We start from the raw sequence: 21,670 nt of genomic DNA, 5'->3' as shown, positions 1-21,670 counted from the left end.
GCCTCGCTGCCAGGGCAGGTTGATCCTCCGGAGGAAGGAGCAAGGTCTCGCCGCCCCTCTGCCACAGAGGAGTCCACCAGCCACTGGTCATTGCTCCTGTGCGGAGAAAGAGGACTTGTCGTTATGCTCTGGCCCCCAGAACCAGCGTCAGACTCCAAAGAAGACCTGAAAGAGCCAGTGAGTTGGTACAGAGGCCAGGGTACGACTCCCCATTTCCCCATGAAGCTCACTGGGCATCTCTGGCTTAGCCACACACACTCTGCCTAGACTACCTCACAGGGTTCTTAAGGGAGAACCCTCCACACACCACCCAACATCCTTAGTGGGAAGGGTGGGATACAGACCTGATGGCTAAAAGTCACATCCCTGAGCAAGCCCCGAACAGGTGGGAGCGGCGTTCTAGCCAGCACCCGCTAGAAGACAAGCCGCTGTTCCGATGCTCCATTTTCCCTTCACCCATCCCTAGCTACCTATACTGAGAAAAAGAGGCTGCCCAGATGTCTGTCCCCAGGAACTCCCTGTTTTCTGTTGGCCTGAGATAACATCCTGGGCTGAAGAAGATGCTCAGAGCCTGCAAGGCCCAAACTTTTTCTCTAAGGCGAATTCTGCTTCTTCCTGACCGGTGCCCTTCCCAGACAAACAAGTCCTTTGGTGTAAAGATACGCTAGAAAGTCTGTAGAAAGATCTGTAGGAAGTCTCAGGAGCCAGAAGGGCAACTTAATGCAACTGAAGGGGTCAGTAGTCAGAATGGCTCCCTTCCCTCCAACTGGAGGCAGCAAACTTTGCTTGTTTGGGACAAATCCTTGCAAGCCCTTCCTGGCACAAGAGTGGAAACAAAACAAAACATTTTAAACAAAAAATTGTTATTTATGTTGGCTAGATTGAATGCCATTCTGTCAGGGGAGCTATTGGGTCATTTAAATAAGGTGCCATATTCCGAGCAAGTGTGTCAATGTGCTTCTGGTCAAATAGACACCCTTCAACAATCTCTATTCAGCTGTGACCTGCTCAGAGTGGCAAGAGACAGATGGATAACACCTTTTATCCGGGACCCTAGGAGTGAATTGGATAATCCGAGGTTTCTTTTAGCAGGGGTGGATTTTAATATTACATTGGCAGTTGCCAAGTTTTTCCCCCAGTTGCCTTAAAGTACGTAAAGGAGCACAGGCGGCAGAGCCCCCTCCCCCAGCTCAGGGATTCATGTCTCACAACCCCCTTTCTGAAAAGAGCTGGCAGCAGGCAACTTGCATGCAAGGCACTGTGCGCAATTTCAAAGTGAAACCACTCCTGCTTGATGTGATCTACAGTCGTATCTTACAGAGATGCAGCAGGCAGCCTCTTCTATAAGGGGGTAAGTCAGGCTCACAGGCGGTTCGAAGGAAGCATCTCCAAGAGAGGTTCTCAGATACAAACTCACCTTGACAAATCTCCCATGGAGAAGATAAGGAGACTGGAAGTCGTGTTGGCAATTTGAGTATGCCATTCCTAAACCCATCCCAGACCCCAAAGTGACAGGCCACGTCTTCCCTGGAACAAAGGGAGGGTGGGGAAAAGGAAATACAGGGAACATTAAGGAGTTCTCTTCAAATCAAAGCCTTCAAATAACAAGCACATCGAACTGAATTTTAAAAATTCCACAGATGGGTCAGTATTTGCAAAACAGCAGCAGACGCCAGGGCTTCCAGGAGACTGCCTGGTCATGGATTGGGGCCTCTGTGTCATCTAAGCTCACACAGCCAGAGAATTCAGCTTCAGACCTTACCCATTCAAGTCTTAAGGACTATAACCCTGCCTTTATTTATTAATGTTTAAATCAAAAACAGAGATTCCCAGGGTAATGAATTCTGCATGCTGCACCTAGTTTTGAGGTTACATGGTACAGTCCTCTGTGCGTGGGCAGCCCTCAAAGAGAACTCAGAGACTTCAGCCAATGCAAAATGCAGCGGCCCCTCCAGGATCTGGGGCTATGCAATAGGAGCACATTCCTCCATTTCGAGCTCTCTCCACAGGCACAGTTCCCGGGCTCAGCCAGCGCTTCTCTTTAAAGCCCGTCACAAGCTGAGGCCCACCGACTTGAAGGGCCACTGCCCCTCCTTGCTTTGGCCTGTGCTGTCGCTTCCTCTTCGATGCTCCCTCCCACCAGGGTCCAACTGGTTGGTGCTCTGACGTGGGCCTTTTCAGTTGCTGCCCCATACTTGGGAGTCAAGGAAGGCTTCCACCCTGCCAGCCTCCCAGAGAGGTTGTAAACCGTCATCGTATAGTGGTATGCTTGGGGCTGGACAGTCTCATGCTAAGATGATGTCTGGAATTACCGTCCTGCGTTCTGCAGCCTGGCTCGACGTGCTTGGTGTCGCTGATATTTTAACTCTTCACAGCAATAATTTTACTCTTATTTTATTCTAACTTTGTTCATGCGCTGGGTTCTAACAGCATTGGGAGGAGGGCAAATTAAGAATATTTTCAATAGAGTAAACAAACCTTCTCTGCTCCGAGCATATTTTTATAAGCCTCTCTCGTGCGTCTCCTTACACATCTGAGCTTTCACCTCTCCTCTAAAAGAAGGCGCCTCCAACCCCTTAATCATTCACGGTGTCCTTTTTTCTGCATCTTTCCCAGTTCTATGAGCTCCTTACTGAAATACCAGCCTCAAGGTAGCTCCCCGCCCGCCCCAAGTTAAACCTCGTTGCAAGAAAAAGCCTCAGTAACTCTGGCCGTGGTTTGTGCTTGAAAGGGTTCTGAAGCCAAAAAGGCACAGCGTGTGCCGGCTTGCGAGCCCAGAGGATTATCCTGATGAGGAGTGAACCGTAAGGGAATGGCAATCCTTGGGGGAAGGGTTTCAGCTCCCCCGCCCCAGCACACGGCTCAGGAGTAATTAAGAGGGGCCAAAGTCTCTGGCCGTCACAGACTCTTTCCAGCCAGGAGGCCGAGGTGAGGTCCAGTGTCCTGACCGATCTCACAGACAGAGGGCTGGGCCTGGCCAGACAACAGGTCATGGGGCTTGGCAGGAGCTGAACTGACCTGGGGCTGCTAAGACCGAACGTTGGAGGGCAGCTGTTTGGGCATCAGAGCATGGCAAGTGAAGCACGCTGGCTTACAGGGATAAGAGCCAGTGGGGGGGGCAGTTAGGCAGCCAGTGTGGTGTAGTGGTTAGAGTGTTGGACTAGGATCTGGGAGCTTCAGGTTTGAATCCCCCGCTCTGCCATGGAAGTTTGCTGGGTGACTTGAGGCCGGTCACACATGCTCAGCCTAACCTACCTCATAGGGTTGTTGCTGTGAGGATAAAAATGGAGGAGAGTGATGTGTGCCAAAGTGGGTTCCCATTGGGAAGAAGGTGGGGAATAAATGAAGTAAATAATAAAGGTTGTCAGACTTGGATTGGGGAGGCCCCCCTCTGCCAGAAAGCACACTGGGTAACCGTGGGCCAGCCACCTTGCAGGGTCGTTGTGAGCCTCAAACCAAGGAAGAGAGAACTATGCACACTGCCCGGGGCTCCTTGAAGGAAGTCACGGACAAAAAAGAAAATATAAACAAACAGCCGCCACTGCAAGCAAGAGGAATCCCGGAGCCAAAAGCCACTTACTTTTAAAGAAGATGACTGAGAAGACGATGCCCAGCCCAAAACCGGCACCTGTGAGAGAAAGGAAAGAGTGATGAGAGAGGCCTCTCCCTTGCTCCAGACAGGATGCACTCTCTCGCCCAGGAAACACCTTCCAGTGGGGAGGGGCCATGGCTCAGTGGTAGAGAATCTGCTTGGCGTGCAGAAGGTCCCAGGTTCAATCCCCGGCATCTCCAGTTAAAGGGACGTGGCAGGTAGGTGATGAGAAAGACCCCTGAGACCCTGGAAAGCCGCTGCCAGTTTGAGTAGACAATACTGACTTTGATGGACCTCGATGGTCTGATTCAGTATAAGGCAGCTGCATGTATTTATATGTTCAAGTGCCTACGGGGCTCAAGCAGTGACAGGTTGGGCCCAGCATTAGTCTGGGGGTGGGGGGATGGGGGGGAGGTGCAGCGCAAACCTAGCAGCAGAACAGAACTGCTCCCTCTGGCCACCCCCTCCGACTCCGGCCACCTCCACACAAGGAAACCTTGGCCAAACTGAGTACACACCTGCCTGGGACAGCCGCTCCTGGTTATTAGTGGCTAGTAACTTGGCTTTGTTGTGGCTGTAATTTCCTTCCCTGTTTTGGAAATTGTAGGCATTTTAAGACAAAAGCCAGACAGAAGATCTGTTCCAAGTAATCCCTCACCTTACCTAACACGGTTACATAAAATTATAACAACCCATTCCTACTACTTTTTTAAAAAGTTAATTGTGGTTTCATAACAGTTAGTAAATTGGTTTCTGCAATCAGCCGAAGAATAAAAACCTTTACTTCTGTTCCAATGAAGCTCATGCTCTAAAAATTCTCGACGGTCAATCGACCAAACCCTTTTCTGGGACCGGTCAAAAGGGCCAGCTCTTAATTCAAGTCGATGCTGGAAGCAGCCTTTCCCTGCTTTGAGGAGGAGGAGGAGGAGGAAGAAGAGTTGGTTTTTATATGCCGACTTTCTCTACCACTTAAGGAAGAATCAAACCGGCTTACAATCACCTCCCCACCCCCACAACAGACACCCTGTGAGGTAGGTGGAGCTGAGAGAGCTGTGACTAGCCCAAGGTCACTCAGCTGGCTTCATGTGTAGGAGTGGGGAAACTAACCCAGTTCACCAGATTAGCCTTCGCCTCTCACGTGTAGGAGTGGGGAATCAAACCCGGTTCTCCAGATCTGAGTCCACCGCTCCAAACCTCCGCTCATAACCACTACACCACACTGGTTATACGTAGATATGCTTTGCATATCCAGAATATGGCAAACATGAGGGAAGGAAAAACTCACTACTGAATGCAGTAACGAAAGCCAGCATAGTGCATCCTCAGAGTGTCTCAGGCTAGGATCTGGGAGGCCCAGGTTCAAATCCCTACTTCCTCACAGAGTAGGGCCAGTCACCTTCTCCCATCCTACCCTACCTCACAGGGTTGCTGTTGCGAGGATAGCCAGAGGAGAGGGGGATTATGCCTTAAGCTATTTGGGGGCCCCACTTGGGAGAAAAGCAGAGTGGGCAAATACCTAAACGGGTAAATGCGGCTGAGCGGCTGCCCTCCCTTTCTTTCAGACTCTGCACAGAAATGGTGGGGAGAGGTCAGAACCAGCTCCTTTCTGGATTTATGTCCAGAAGTGCCTTGAAGACCACCAAGATTCTCGCTTTCAACAGTCAAAAGCTCCCTTGGTCAGATACAAGACCAGCTCCTTTCTAGTTAAGCAGCCAAATTTTTGCAGATTCAGAATGGCTTTCTCCTCCCCGCTCACTCACTGTGCTGGGGGGCAGGAGGGAGACGTGGCCCCCGCACCACAGGACCTTTTGCTTTTATTCCCGTTTGTTTGCTTTGAAAGTGAGATCTTTCATGTTTTATTGTTATGAAGTTAAAGGCTGGCCTGGAGGTGCCGCTCTTTTAGTGGAAACAGCTGCCGCCGCTGGTGTCCCTCGGTCAGGTGGGCGGGGGGCTCCCTTAGTGCAACCCCTCGCCCTCTTAAAAGCAAATGGGGCGTGCGAGGCCCAGAACCCAAGCCCGGCTTCCGTGGCTGCTTGCCCTTCGCAGTTGAGCGGATGTGTGCTTTGCCCAGGCTCTGGGGCATGTGGCTGCCTCGTGTGTCCCCAGCCCTGGCACTGTGCATCTGGAAGGGCTCTTGTCACCTGCAATGTTGACAGGCCGGCTACTTCCTGGTTCACTAGACCTGCTCCTCACCACTAGCCGGAGAAACACAGCCTGACCCAGGAGCATTCTTTAGGAGACTATTTAGGCTCCGGGCCTTCAATTCACTTAGGCTTTCAGGCAATATAGGTATCTATAAAAGGAGAGCCAGCGTGGTGTAGTGGTTAGGAGCGGTGGACTCTGATCTGGAGAACTGGGATTGATTCCCCACTCCTCCACATGAGCAGCAGAGGCTAATCTGGATTTGTTTCCCCACTCCTACACACAAAGCCAGCTGGGTGACCTTGGGCTAGTCACAGCTCTCTCAGCCCAACCCACCTCACAGGGTATCTGTTGTGGGGAGGGGAAGGGAAGGTGATTGTAAGCTGGTTTGATTCTTCCTTAAGTGGTACAGAAAGTCGGCATGTAAAAACCAACTCTTACTACTTCTTCTATAAAACTTGGCTGGCAACACAAAATTCTGGACGTTCTTAACCCTTGCAAGTTGGGTGATAAGGAACACCTTTTTTTTTTGCTTTTCTTACAAACATGGCAGCGTGTCTCTGGTAGCTGAAATGTGCTTTGATCTGCAACCAGATGGGTACAGCAACCCGAGTGCCAGGCTAGGATATGGGAAGCCCCGCTCATGCCATGGAAGCTCGCTGGGTGACCTTGGGCCAGGCACATTCTCTCTGCCTAACCTACCTTGCAAGGTTGCTGTGAAGGCAACAAACAGGGAAGGGATACCCACGCGTGCCACTAGAACCCCTTGCAGGGAGGGAAGGGTTAAAATCTCTGCACTGGGCAGAGAGATGTGTCACTCATGAATACATGAAGCTGCCTTATACTGAATCAGCCCCCGCCCCCCCCCGGTCCATCAAAGTCAGCTTTGTCAGAATGGCAGCGGCTCTCCAGGGTCTCCGGCAGAGGTCTTTCACGTCACCTACTTGCCTAGGCCCTTTAACAGGAGATGCTGGGGATCGAACCTAGGACCTTCTGCATGCCAAGCAGATGCTCTACAGCTGAGCCACAGCCCCTCCCCATGGCTCTCCAGGGTCTCAGGTAGGGGTCTTTCACATCACCTACTTGCCTAGGCCAGTGGAGATGCCGGGGACTGAACCTGGGACCTTCTGCATGCCAAGCAAAGGCTTCACCACTGAGCCACGGCCCCTCCCCTGTCAAGGGGCTTTACCTGTTTTGTGCTGCCAGGTCTGAACTCACCCAGGACGAGAAAGTGAATTGCAGAGGCAATATTGAAAAGTAATGAATGGACACAGACGGCTGAGGCTTGGCTGCGGGCTCTCTCTCCGAGGGCTGCTGGGGACTGGCACAGCAGAGCCGCCCTCACCGGTTCCCTGCCAAACCCAGGTTTCCACCCAAACAGTCATCGGTTTGGGAATGAGGATGAGCCCCAAGGGATGCCTCCCCTCTGCCCCCCCTTAGCACAGCCCCCCACGGAACAGCTGGTGTTGGACGGGGTGGGTGGGGAGAGGAGAGAGAAACAGTGTTTACGCTATTTAGAAACAATTACCATCTGCAAGGATCTATCAATCGGACAAACTGTTTGGCACCTTGACCTGAAGCTCAAACAACCCTTTCCCTGCTGCCCAAGGAGCCCTACTGCGGAAATCCAAATTGTGGGGGGAAATTATTGTTTCAAAGAGAAGGACAGACCATCCAGCTCAGCAAGTCAAGTCACTTTTTGGACTTCCTGTCCAGGGGGGGGGGTCGTCTCTGACTGCCACCCAAACAAATTAGCTAATCAGCAAGAAACAGTTTAGGAGGGTGATGGACTGGGCGTCACGCAAGCCCAGTCCTTAGAACTGCCACTTCCGTTACCACGTCTTACACTCCGCTGGTGGAAACTGACTTCCTTGCTGCTGTCCAGGCGACCGCTGCCGAAGGGCTCAGAAAAAATGGCTTCCTGGAAGAACCATTTGGGAGCCAAAGCCATGCCAGAAATAGGATAAAGGTGATCCATCCCAGACTGCCCTCCCGTACACAAATGGCTGGAGCTGAACCAGGTGGCCGCAGCTGCCCTCCCGTACACAAAAGATTTACATTGCACCATTGATCAAAGCGATTCAACGGTTCCTTGTTCCTTTCTTGGGTACGTTCGGGGTTGTGATGTTAGCCTCTAAAATCCCAGTGAGCTGAAAGCAGGAGCCAAGGACCTTGCTGAAGAGCAACCTCATTGTGAGGCACAACTAGACACGGGGTCTTTTCCATGGTGACCCCTCATCACAGGAACTCACTCCCACAGAGAGACCCACATCCATTATGATGCTATCATTCAGCCAGAATTCACAGAAAAAAGAGTTAGGAAAAATCCCAGGTAGGTAGCCTGGCCAAAAGAGGTCTGATCCCAACACTGAACACATTTTTATCCCGCTCTTCCTCAGGGTGGCCTATGTAGCTTTCCTCTCTTCCCTTTTGTCCTCCCAACAATCCTGTGAGATTAGGAAAAAAAGGCCACCCAGCGAGCTTCATGGAAGGGGGACTCGGTACCTGAGCTTTCCAAACCACTGCGCTGTGCGGACTGTCCTCCACGCTTGCATCTCTAAACAAATTCCGATGCTCATGCCAATTGGTCCCACCACTGAGGAGTTTCAAATATTCCCCAAGCTGCAAAGAGAGAGGCAGAGGGGAGATCCAGCTCCGACGGCGCTTTACATCTGTTTTCTCCCTGCCAACCTCTCTGTGGAACTGAAGCAGAATGAGGCCCACTGGCCTTCCGATGCCACAAACAAGAGGCCAGAAGAAGTTTCCAGGCTTGGGAGAAAAAACAACGCTTGCTTTCCTGTGCGGATCATCTCCACACTCGGGAGCGTCTGTCAGCAGGAAGACTTTATTCTTGACTATTTCGAACAGCTGCTGTGTCACAAAAGGAACTTGCAGCCACAAGTTCTGGGCAGGTGGGCCAGGAAGGAGTGGTATGGGCCTGCCATTTCCTAGTCTTGTCTGGCAGGCCTGGGGTATCCAGTTTTCCATGACAACCTGGCAGTCCACAGAGAGGCTAAAGATAGACACCTGGTGCCAGAGGGTACCATGGAACGTGCCCTCAGCACCGGGAAGAAAACACAGACAGGAGTTTCTTTTGGGATTAAAAAACACACACCTGGTTTTCTTTGGGCTAGGTGTAGTCAGTGACTTCTACTGCTAACCCCACCCCTGTGGCAAATGGCTCAAAAGCGGGAGTCAAGCAACAATTTCCCCCATGGTCTGATGGAACCATGACTTCATCCTACCAGGAAGTTGTTGTGGTTCTGTGGTCATCACCAAGAAACCAAAGGGGAGCTCCAGCCAAAATTTCTTAGGAACCCAGCAGAAAACTAAAGGGTGCCACCCCACCAGACACCGTCTCCCATGCCAGTCTCGCTGGAACACAGAAGAGCCGTTGCGCAGACCTCATTCTTTAAAGGGCCCCGCATGGAGAGAGAAACAACAACAGACAGGTCAGCTGATGGCTTGTGTCTCGCACGCCCCATTTGCTTTCAAGAGGGTGAGGGGTTGCACAAAGAGAGCCCCCCACCTGACCAAGGGACACCAGCGGCAGCAGCTGTTTCCACTACAGAGCGGCACCTCCAGGCCAGCCTTTAACTTCATAACAATAAAACATGAAAGGTTTCGCTTACAAAGAAAACAAATGGGCTAAGAGTAACAGCAAAGGATCTCGCAGGGCCAGACTGCTTTGTCCCCCCCCCCCCATGGTGGGGCTCCGGTGGAGAAGTGACTACAGGGAGAGGCAAGAAAACGTTCTTCGCTGCAATGGCTCCAGGCCCAGCCCCTTAACTGGGAGGAAACCGGCCCTCCAAGCTCCCAATCTAGCAGCACGCTGCTCACATTGTGCCCCATGGGCTGGTCAGTCCCACAGATGCCCCGAGAACATTCCTGAAGGCCGACGTCCTTGCAGCTGCTGAGGAAGGGGCTGCGGCAACCCAGCCTGGCTGCCCACCCTGCCTGGAGCATCTCTTCCAACCCTCCCCAGGACACCACTGGAGAACCTCATTGGCCCGTCTACTTTCTTCCTGGCGTGCATGATACCGGCTGGCTCCGTCCTGGTAAATCCCGAAAACTACAAGGAGAGAGAATGAGAACGAAAGACCTAATGCAGCGCCTGCTGAACATTTCCTGGAGCCCACCAAGCATTTTTAGGAAATGGGTGGGACCAGGTGGGGCTCTTGCCTAGCAAGGCTTCTGATTGGTCTTTGGAGATCTGATTGGCTGTGCAGATTTTTTTTAAAAATTACTATGGGAGCAGCTACCACCACAGCACGACGACCCTGGACTGTCAGCTAGGGCCTGCCTTGCTTTTAAAAGCATCCGTGTCCCTCAGCACTAGAACTGGAAAAGAAGACTCCGCTGGACTTCTGAAAGGCCCCTCTCAAAGAGTAAAATAAAATCTGATGCCATTATGCATGTCTCCGAATCACAAGAGTGCAGGATTTTTTAAAAGCTCCCTTTTAATATCTTCGAATGGAATATGGACTCTTCAGTTCATCTGGGGTAAACAGCTAATCGTGTACTGATACCCTGTAGAGAGCTGAAGGCTGGAAAACAAAGAGGGGGGTTCTTATCCGGATGACCCTCCTCCTATTTTACCATTGGAAAATTGGAATTTTTGCTGAGCCCTAAAAGAACTCAGATGAAATATTCTCTTCTGGAATGCTTTTTGAGGCAAAGTTTTAGTCACTCGCTATTAATAGTTAGGAAGATTTTTAATGTAAGAAAGACAATCTATGGTATTAGAGAATGACAAGTGGGGACCCACATGGAACATGCAGGAGAGGGGAAATCCCCCCCAGCTGATTCTTATTTCCTCTTTCTGGTCCTTTAGCAGGGACCTGCAAGAAACTCCAGAGGCAGGGATAGGAACATAGGGTGCCCACCCCCAGGTTCCTTCAGTTCGGCTGTGCTTCCCCATGCTGCTTTCCTTGGGAGGAGCTAACACTCCCCACCCAGACCACTGGAGAACACTGCATATACTTTAATTCTCCCCAATTTTTCTCGCCCCCCCCCCCATTTTTCCCTCCATGGCTTCAACATTTCTGGAAATTTTATATCTCTGGTGCTCCCCATACACACATGGTTGCTAGAGACTGCATTTATCCTAGAGAGCCTTTCCCAGCCCCACTGCAAAATGGAGATGGGATCTTCTGCGATCTGCCGCTGAGCTACACCCCGGCAGCAAAAGAAACTCCTTTGATTTTTGTTTTTTAAAGAGAGACCGCCACATGGAGGGAGGAGGAAAGGCTTCCTAGATCAAAGCCTCCGCGTTAGCCAAAGTTTATGTTTCTAAGAAAAACTTCAACGGCATCACAATGATGTTGCTTAATCCTTGCAAGGGATGAGCTCTGCTTCCTCCTCTGGAGTGCCAAAATGTTAAGTGCAACGGCTTCTGCCTCTCCCATGAAACACACACACATTATTGTGCCCCACTGAACTGTCTAGGAATACTGCAAACAGAGGAAATGGAGCGATTAGACAGGCAGAGTAACTGCGTACAAAGCCCTTCCCAAACTAAGAGTATGTACTACAGAAAACTCTTTCCCAAAACAGTGAGCCAGCGTGGTATGGCGGTTGTCGGACTGGTATCTGGGACGCCCGGGTTCGGATCCCCACTTGTGCTATGGAAGCTCACTGGGTGACGTGGGCCAGTCACACACTCTCAGCGTAACCTACCTCACAGGGTTGTTGTGAAGATAAAATGGAGGAAAGGAGAATGATGTATGCCACTATGGGTCCCCGTTGGAGAGAAAGGTGGGGTATAAGTTAAATATATAAAAAACTAAATGAACATTCTAATGTCGTGCAGTTACGTATTTTCCCCCTCACCCTGATGTAATGTAGTTATTTTTCCACCTCTAAGAAGCAGCCACACTAGAAGAAGAGTTGGTTTTTATATGCCAACTTTCTCTACTACTTAAGGAAGAATCAAAACAGCTTACAATCACCTTACCTTCCCCCCACCCACAATAGAAACCCTGTGAGGTAGGTAGGGCTGAGAGAGTGTGACTAGCCCAAGGTCACCCAGCTGGCTTCGTGTGTAGGAGTGGGAAACAAATCCAGTTCATCAGATTAGCCTCCGCTGCTCATGTGGAGGAGTAGGGAATCAAACCAGATCAGAGTCCACCGCTCCAAACCACAGCAGAAGAAAAACTAAAATGTATTTTTCTTTTAAGAGAAGCTTAAAAAAAAACACAATTTAATGCACTTGAGCTCTCCCCCCCCCTTCCTTTTCTTTTTTCACTTTCAAACATCAAAACAAGCCAAGGATTAGAGGCGAGAGAGCATTCACGTTTCTCAGAGAGGAACGGCCCGTTTATAAGTTTGTAAGACGGGTTACTCGGTCGTGTACAGGCACATCTCCAAATGGTAACATCGCTTCCAAATGACAGAACCTCTAAACCGAATCCTCTGAAATGGATGCCAGGAAACAAGCAGCTTTCCCAGGGTTGTGTTTTTAGCGTCAAATGGATTAAAGCGCTTAAATAATTTCCTTCACTTTAGTCATTTCAAAATCCACTGCTAAGACCGTTTCAAAGAAGGGACCTCAGTTGCTTTCGCTTGTCCATGTTCCGGGAGAACAATGAGAAACAGTCGCTCCGACCAGTTCCCTTCTTCACTGAAAGGGAAGACGAAGAAAACACAACAGCCCATCTTTCAGCAACCCTCATTACCTTCGGAGGCCTTTGATATCACTCCCTCAAAAGGAGGCATTCAGGTTACGCTCAGTCCGCAATTGTGATCACTCATTAAAAACAGAAAGGATAAAAGTTTCATGTTGAGATGATGTTTCCCACACTTCTGGTTAACTGCAGCATGCTTCCTTTCCTGCCCCCCGCCTGGATGACTACTGCGCACAATCCCCCTCCCCAATTTCACCATTCCCGTGAATTAGAATTCCCAGATGTCAGAAGTATCCAATCGTGTGCACTTCTGCACAAAGAACTGTTTTGAGTGTGCAGACTGAGAGCCAAGCTGAACAGTACCTGCTGCAGAGACGTAATTCAGTCTCCATGGAGCAAGTCGCTCTGGACACAGAGTTGCCTTCTGCGGAGCCAAAACACGTCCGCTCTCTCAGTCGTAATGACTCTGATGGGCAGCCATGGACATGGGGGGGGGGGGCTTTTTGTCTGTGCCCTACTATGTGTCAATACACATTTAAATGTATTTTTCGCATCACATTCAACTTGGAGCGGTGGACTCTGATCTGGAGAACCGGGTTCGATTCCCCACTCCTCTACATGAAACTGCCTTATACCCAGCCCGGCACTGTATGTTCCCACTGGCGGCCAGAGGCGGCTCCCTCCCAGCCCCGGGGTCCAAATCCCTTTAAACTGGAATTGCCAGGGACTGGCTCACAATTTTGCAAATAAGCTGGCAGTGGGTAAGGTGTGGGCGAAACCATATGCCAAGCCAACCAGCCCTACTCGGCAGTTCTTATGAAGCAGCTGGAAAACATCTAGACATTACCTATAAACTTGCCATACAAAATCGAGGGGAAAGTTTTCCCCCTGGAGAAGGGAACAAGGCAGTCAAGGAAGGTAAGCTGTGGCTCGGTGGGAGCGCCCCTGCTTGACATGCAGAAGGTTCCCGGTTCAACCCACAGTATTGCCATTTAAAGGATTCTAAGGAGTGGGGAAAGGGACAACACTAGGCCAGATGGACCAGAGCTCTGTATTAGTTGCCATTTGAGCTTTCTTTTAATATAATATTTTAATGTTTTTTATATAGATATCAGAGCCTTAAAATAAATATATTTCTATACACAGCAGAGTCTTTTCCCACCCAACCTTTGGTTACCCAGCTTTGGTTTTAGGTTGGGTCTTCCCCCCCCCCTTTTTTTTTGGCAGAAAAAGGAGATTCATATATCAGTATTGGGAGGGCCCACAGCTCCGCAGCAGAGACTGCGCTCAGCATACAGAAGGTTCTGGGTTCCATCTCTGGCATCTGCTGTTAAAAGAACTCAGGGAGCAAGCCTTGAGAAAGATCTCTCCCTGCCTTAGATGTCAGAGAGCTGTTCCCAATCAGTACAGGCATAAGAACATAAGACCATAAAAAGATCCCTGTTGGATTAGACCAGTGAGGGTCCATTTAGTACAGAATCTTGTCTCACAAAGTGGTCAATCAGCCCCTCTGGAGGTCCAACAACAAGGCACAGAGGACGAGGCCTTCAATCCCCTGACGTTGCCTCCTGGCACTGGGATTGAACACATGAAGCTGCCTTGTACTGAATCAGACCCTCGGTCCATCAAAGTCAGTATTGTCTATTTCAGACCGGCAGCAGCTCTCCTGGGTCTCAGGGAGAGGTCTTTCACACCATCTACTTGCCCAGTCCCTTTAACTGGAGATGCCAGGGATTGAACCTGGGATCTTCTGCATGCCAAGCAGATGCTCTACAAACTAAGCCACAGCCCTGAACAGGGAGGCTAGCAGCCATGGCCATTGTCACCATGGCTAGTAGCCACTGATAGACCTCTCCTCCATGAATCTGTCAGTATCATGCAAGGTGGACCAATGATGAGACTCAGAATAAGGCAGCTTGAAGTTAACTGAAAACTAGACAGTGCCAATCTACATTTTCACAACTCTGGCTCCACTTGCCCAGGTTGTTAGTTCCTGTTGCCAGTTAACTGAGCATCGCTGCTCCTTCTTGTGCTCTGGGCCAAGAGCCTGTGCCTAAACATGACTCCAGCCCGATTCAGCAGAAGCTGCAGCTGGGAACCTCTGGGAACGCTACACAAGCCAGTTGCGCAAGCGGCGGGCTGAGCCTCAAAACAGAAAGGCAGGCCCTGGTTTATGAAAAGGAGGGGCACAGAGGCCCACCAAGCCATGGATGAGTCCGCACATCCCAGGGACTCTGTCACCTGCGCCTGTTCACAGGTGGACCCCCTGCGAATCTCAGGTCTTGTCCCTGCCGAAGAGACCCGGAAGCCACGCAAACAGACCCCTTGGCCATAAAGCAGGGCTGGGGAACGTCAGGCCCGGGGGCCATTTAAGGCCCGCAAAATCATTTGGTCTGGCCCTTCGTGGATCCTGGCAGATCTCTAGCTCAGAAGGATCTAAGACTGGTGATCCACCCCCTCCCGTGGACAGGAATAGCCTCTATTCAGGGCGGATGTGAGTTTGTTTTGCTGAGAAAAGGAACCTTTTTCCCCCTTGCAGAAGAGTCACTAGCTATGGAGCTGCTAGGACCACCCAAGAAACTGTGTTAACCCTTTCCCACCTGGGCCATGGAGAAACGTATTCCCTCTGTACTACAAGAGGGCTGGGGGCGGAAGTGGCGACAATAGAGGGGTTAAAGGGGGCAGGGCCAGAATGCGCCGGGGGGGGGGAGTTCTTAGCCAGTGTGTCCTCATTTCATCCATGCAGGTGGAGGTAGCAGAAGCCGGCTGTAGAATCCGGCCCCGACCACGCAGAGCAGGAGCAACTTTGGTGTGCAGCTGTACAGCTACACCCAGCTGGTGCAACAGACCATCCTGTGCCACCAGGTAGGCGAGTATGCCACTGGTTGGATGCCTGTTGCCCGTGCTGGGGGTGGGGTCATCTGGAGCAGCTGCCTGCTTGGGGCTTGGTCAGCTAATTTTTTAGTTGATAATTTTGTTTGGCCCGCAAATGATGTTATAAATATCCAAATGGACCGTAACGGAAAAAAGGTTCCCCACCCCTGCCATAAAGGATGAGGGGATAGAAGGAACTGTGTAGAGCAACAGGCTGCCGGACCCTGCCCCCTCACCTTCTGCACTTTTTGCCATGCTCTTTGAAGGATAGGAATGAGACCCAGCCTACCTTCATCACCAACTCCCAAGATTAGCACTAAACCCCCCAAAATTAGCCTCAGTACAAAATGTTTTTTCTTTAGCATTTCGCTCCATCAATGTACACAAGTCTTTCACCACATTTTAAAGCAGGGCCATACCCCCGAGGAGGTTACAGCTAAAAATCAACAAAGACAAAACAGAAAGGGGGGAGGGGACAAGCAGAGGGAAGAAGCTGTCTGCAGAAGCAAATGCTAATTTTTCCAGAACTCTTTTATCTATTCTGCCTGAAGAACGCTTTGAAACTCGAAAGCAATCAGACCGTGGTAGTCAACCACAGTTTGGCCGCTGGGTCTGAGACTGGAGCAGGTGAATTTCCTCCTCTCTTTCCTCCTACATGATGGCAATGGCAAAATGCTTTTGCTGGTCTCTTGCCTGAAATGCTCCGTGTATGGGGTTGCCACGAGCTGGTTGTGACTCGATGGCACATTCTTCTTCTTCCTCTTACGTGCTCCTATCCCTCCTCTTTTCCAGAAAACTACAGCTTGCTGCATTGGGTGTAATGACAAACTATGGCTAGCTGTTGCCCACCAACTTAGAATGCCAAGTCACAACTAACCACAGCTTGCCATTCTAGTTCACAGGGCACATGAGCTAGCCATAGTTTGGCACTTTGGATGCAACAGCAACCTGTGGATTGCCACCAAACAGAAAAAAGAACCCCAGCATCTGAGGGAACGGAAGTGGGGAGCCTGGAGTTGCTCAGGAAAAGCTAAAATACGATGGGCACGGCTTAGGAACCAACTCCTAGGTACAAGCAAGGGCTTTGTTGTGGGATGATAAATGTAGAGTATAAAAATAATGCCTGGATAAAATCAAATTTATGCCTAAATCTACATTCTACACCAAGAAAAGATAGAGGAGTAGTTTCTATATATGGATGCATCAACATGTATTCCCTGTAACAGCTAAAAGGAATCTCCATATTAAAAAAAGTAGTAAACCTCTGAATTTTTATTTTACATTTACGTTATTTATTTTCTACCTTTCTCACTGAGGCTCAGGGTAGATTAGATAATGTAAATCAAATACAATCAACAGAATAGGACGTCCAATAAACAGTGCAATAGGGATTGGATTGCAGAAATCTGAAACAAAGCATAACCGTTTGTCAATATCAAAGATAGGTCAATGCTCTGCCTTTCACACTCTACTCCAGGGCTTTTTATAGGCCTCTGACTGGCCACTGGTGGATACTGTGTTCTACTAGTCAGATTCTCAATTCCACTGACAAAACAAGGGTTACCACAACCCATTCTATCATCCTTCCTGTTCTGATCCAATTAACGCTTGCACCAAAAAAGCCAGAGTGAGAGTTGCAGAGACCAGCACAAATCGGAGATTAATTAGTTTGCAATTCAAATTGATTCATGTTGTTTTCAAGCATCATTCATGGGTAAACAAGTTTTATAACATGGAACTTAAAAGCTCAGCTCCCTGTTTGGGGGAGTTGGCTGAAGACGGAAAACCTCACAATCGCAGCCAATTAAGGGTGCAAACACACTGGGAACGTGTAGCGCAGTTCTCATTTCAAAGGGGCTTGTGCACATGAGTATGCAACTGCCTACAACTGTAGGAGTAGGAACATGCATCACCTGGCAGCTATTCTCCAGTTCTGGGAAACAGTGAGCGCATATAGAACAGAATAAAACCGAAACCCAGTAGCACATTAAAGATTAACAAAGTTTATTCCAGCATAAGCTTTCCTGAGTCAGAGCACATCGGATGTACTGGTCATGCATTAGGTCAGTTTCGGGTGAACACATGAACCTGCCTTATACTGAATCAGACCCTTGGTCCATCAAAGTCAGTATTGTCTACTCAGACCAGCAGCAGCTCTCCAGGGTCTCAAGCAGAGAGGTCTTTCACATCACCTTCCTGCCTGGTCCCTTTAACTCAGTGGTTCCCAACCTTTTTTTGACCAGGGACCACTAGGACTTTTTTGTTCGGTGCAGGGACCCCAAGGTTCAAAATAAAAATTCAGAGAATTTGAAAATAAACTTTAATCATAACTGTTAGTTAAACATTAAACTTAGAATAATATTTGAATATATATTTTTATAATACTTTTAATTGAAAATATTAATTTATTATGGGTTTATAACTTTGTTTCGTGGACCTTAATTTAGTTCTCGCGGACCCCTGGGGGTCCACGGACCCCCTGTTGGGAACCAGTGCTTTAACTGGAGATGCCAGGGATTGAACCTGGGATGTTCTGCATGACAAGCAGATGCTCTTCAAATTGAGCCATAGCCCCTCCCCAGGTGGACAGCCATGTCAGTCTGCGGCAGAAGAGTTAGATTCCAGTCCAGTAGCACCTTAAAGAAAGGAGCGTTGACTCTCGGAGGCATATACCCTTGTAGGTCTTTAAGGTGTTACTGGAATTCGAATCTATGCACTAGGTCAATGCTTTCATATTCACAACAGAAACCTAGGGGTGGGGTGGGCAGATGTCACAAAGAGAGCCAGTTTAAATCAAGATCTAGCAGTTCACTCAGAGTGGGTCAGGGCTACTCCCAAATGTTTTTAGACAGGCAAAGTAGGATTATCATAAAGACAAGCAGGTACAGTAGGAAGTTACAGAAGTATAGCTGAACTAATTACCATCTGTAAGATGAGAGATATGCAAGATATTAGCACCTACAATGAATGAAAATCCCAGGTTCTTATCTCAGGTGCCAACCTGAAGGGTAAATACTCTGGAACTTGTTAATGAATTCTAATTCAGCAAGTTTGTGTTGGATTCTTCCTTTGAACTTCTTTGTTGGGAACAATGCGCCTAATGACATCAGCTCTGACTCACAAAAGCTTAGGGGAGGGGCCGTGGCTTGGTGGTAGAGCATCTGCTTGGCATGCAGAAGGTCCCAGGTTCAATCCCCGGCATCTCCAGTTAAAGGGACCAGGCAAGTAGGTGACGTGAAAAACCTCAGCCTGAGACCCTGGAGAGCTGCTGCCGGTCTGAGTAGATAATACTGACTTTGATGGCCAAGGGTCTGATACAGTATAAGGCAGCTTCGTGTGTTTCGTGTGTGAACTTTAATGTGGTACTGGACAGCTGCTCTTTTATTTTGTTGCTACAGATTTAGCACAGCTACCCATCTGGAATTATGCAAAACAGACAATTCCACATTTTTCACACTGATGCTCTTTAGGCCAAAGAAAGATTTTCTTAAAGTTTACAAGCAGAACTCTATCTTGATACCATCACCTCTGACAAAGTTGGACGGAGATATAAATAGATCCACAGAACCTAGAAAGCCATGTGAGGAAGCCCAGAGAAAAGGTGGCTGAAAACCAGGCAGAACAATAGATGAATCCAAGAATCTTAGAGAAAAACAAGACAGGGCAGAGGAGGGCGACTTAAATTTTACAGAATGAATTCAGCTGAAATCAGCCAGTTCTTTGCCTGATGGCTTCTATGTTTTAATGTACACATCTGGCCAGCTGCTCCTAAATTTCCTCACTATGCATCAGCAGCACACATTTCTTCATGCCTCAGGGCCTTGTGCCATAGGAACTAGGTGCCCAGCTCACACTCCTGACCCCCTTCTCTCTACCCAATACCTATCCCTCTTTCCAACTAGGTTATGCAAAATATGACCTGCCCAACACCATCCAGAGAAATTCATAGCTGAATAGGGATTTGAACACAGGCCTTCTCTGCACAATGCCAAAATACTGACCTCAGTTCAACAATACTCCTACTCTTCCCATGCACGTTATAGGTAGTACCATTTTAAAGTAATTATTAATTACTTTAAATTATCTTTTTACACACACATAAATGCAAATGTGTGTGACTGTACATATCTACCACTGAATTCTTGTGTGTTTTCATATTAATTCATTTAATCTTTTTAGGTAGTTTACACTAAGCATACATGAGTGTGTATGTATGTGTCTATACCTGTATATATATTTAAAAACCAGTGGGTGAACATTTTAATCTTCCATGGCATTCTGTTTCTGATCAGTTCTCAGACAAGGGAACTTCAAAGGGACTAACCAGTATGAAATTGCTGGATTAGAACTCATTAACAAGTTCAAGACTATTTACCCCCCAGGTCTTAACAGGAACCTGGAATTCCTTACACACTAAAGGTGCTGGTATCTTGCATATCCTTCTGTTAATTTACTATTCCTTATCTTGCAATAGACTTTTGTTAGTCCTGCTTTGCCTATCTGTCAACTGTTGAGCGTGGCCCTCAACCCACCCTGAGAAAACTGATAACTCTTATTAGATCTTGTTTAAAACCAGCCTGTCTTTGTAAAAGAGCATCCATAATGGATGCACACTTCAATGCATCTGATAAAGTAAGGTCTACTCAGAAAGTTTATGCTAATTTTTTAAGCCTTTAAATCTGCTATAATCTGGAAATATATGGGTGTTAGGTTACATGTGTTTTTTTGGGATAAGTATGTGTAAATGGTCTTTTAAAAATTCCTGTTATATTTTCAAGGGTCATACAGGCTTCCTCGGGAGGTGGTAAGCTCTCTTTCCCCGGAGGTCTTTAAGCAGAGGCTAGATGGTCATCTGTCAGCAATGCTGATTCCATGACCTTAGGCAGTTCATGAGAGGGAGGGCACCTTGGCCATCTTCTGGGCATGGAGTAGGGGTCACTGGGGCTGTGTGGGGGGGAGGTAGTTGTGAATTTCCTGCACTGTGCCGGGGGTTGGACTAGATGACCCTGGTGGTCCCTTCCAACTCTATGATTCTACATATTAGTAGGTAAGGGTCTGCACTTGCACATATGCGTGCTTGGGCTTTGGAGAACCATATTTAATTTCATATGTCATAACCCACCCTTGGGAATCTAATATCAGGATGGAAGGGCAGAATAGAAACGCTTAAAAAAAAGCCACAGTAAATATTTTTGTAAGAGACTAATGCAATAAAGCCCACGTTTTCTCAACAGTACAGCCTGACAGTACAGAACACATGAAGGCACAACACAGTATTACATATTATTAAAACGCTATTGATATTAATTAATACATACTCTGACCATCTCCCCGCACAAGGACTGGGCACCCTCTAAACTGCTATCAGAGGCCAAACCAAGGGCGCCGCCGCTGCCCCCCACAGGCCCCTCCCCTGCAGCCCCCTCCCCGAAGCCCCTTACCCAGCTTGACTACAGAGTCAGCCAAGCACCGGTCCCACTTCCTGCCCAGCTCGCCCTCCGACGCCATCTTGGCCACCTCCACCCTCTCCTTCCCCGCCTCCGCCAGCTGTCACTCAAGCCCGTCCCAGACGCAACCCTCGCGAGAAGTGCCGCAGAAGGACGCCTAAGCGAACGGCTCTCGCGAGAAGGGGGGGAAGGCAAAAGAGAGGCGGGTCCCCTTCAGCCCTCTTCTTCCGCTGCCCCTCCCGCGGCCGTTGTCATGGGTAACCTTGGCAACTGGGCCGAAAGGCCTTGACCTTGGGCGCGAGGTGGATGGGCGTTTAGCAACAGCCCGGCCCCGCTGTAATCTGCAAGCATCCTCCGTTGCACGGAAACCAACGCAGCCCTGCACCCAGTTATTTTATTTTATTTTGGAGTTGCAAGCTGTCCTTCTAACAAAGGAGTAAATAAATTGCCTAAAAAGGGATCTGTAGGATTCAAGGGGGGGGGGGAACACGTGGCCATACTAGATTATGTGTGTGTGTATATATACTCCTTCGTTCATAAGGACATCAGAAGAGCCAAGCTGTATAAAAAATGCCTACAAAACTATCCTAAGATTTGTATTTATTAAGTACTGCTAAGTGAATAAGGAGCCCTGTGGCGCAGAGTGGTAAGCTGCAGTCCAAGCTCTGCTCACAACCTGAGTTCGATCCCGACGGAAGTCGGGTTCAGGTAGCCGTCTCAAGGTTGACTCAGCCTTTAAGTGAATACAACAAATGGTATGATTCCTGTAAAAAGCATCAATGTACAATAGACTGTAGTGCCTTATTAATTTAGTTTAAGGGAAAACATATATTCTTTATATATTCATATATTCTTTATATATGCATATTCACATAGCATAAGACACACATACATATATATATTGCTATACACAAGTCTAGAATCACTATGCATTATGGGTAACATGTATTTGGTCAAGAGACATTTCCTACTGTAAGGAAATGGGTCAG

The 21,670-nt window shown here is 48.7% G+C and overlaps 1 protein-coding gene across 1 annotated transcript; it reads right to left on the bottom strand.

The window, feature by feature from the left end:
- Window positions 1–11: 11 nt before the first annotated feature.
- On the bottom strand, window positions 12–20,752 carry MICOS10 (mitochondrial contact site and cristae organizing system subunit 10). Its single transcript, XM_056865397.1, has 4 exons — window positions 20,676–20,752; window positions 3,581–3,628; window positions 1,418–1,527; window positions 12–96 (listed from the first exon to the last, which is right to left on the bottom strand). Exons 1-4 carry the CDS (start codon window positions 20,740–20,742, stop codon window positions 88–90), a joined length of 234 nt encoding a protein of 77 aa, XP_056721375.1. The 5' UTR covers window positions 20,743–20,752; the 3' UTR covers window positions 12–87.
- Between the last annotated feature and the right edge of the window lie 918 nt (window positions 20,753–21,670).

This window comes from Euleptes europaea, chromosome 19, assembly GCF_029931775.1.
Source record: "Euleptes europaea isolate rEulEur1 chromosome 19, rEulEur1.hap1, whole genome shotgun sequence".
NCBI lineage: Eukaryota > Metazoa > Chordata > Lepidosauria > Squamata > Sphaerodactylidae > Euleptes > Euleptes europaea.
Note: the sequence above shows the minus strand (reverse complement) of the source record. Positions and strands in the feature narration are given on the sequence as shown.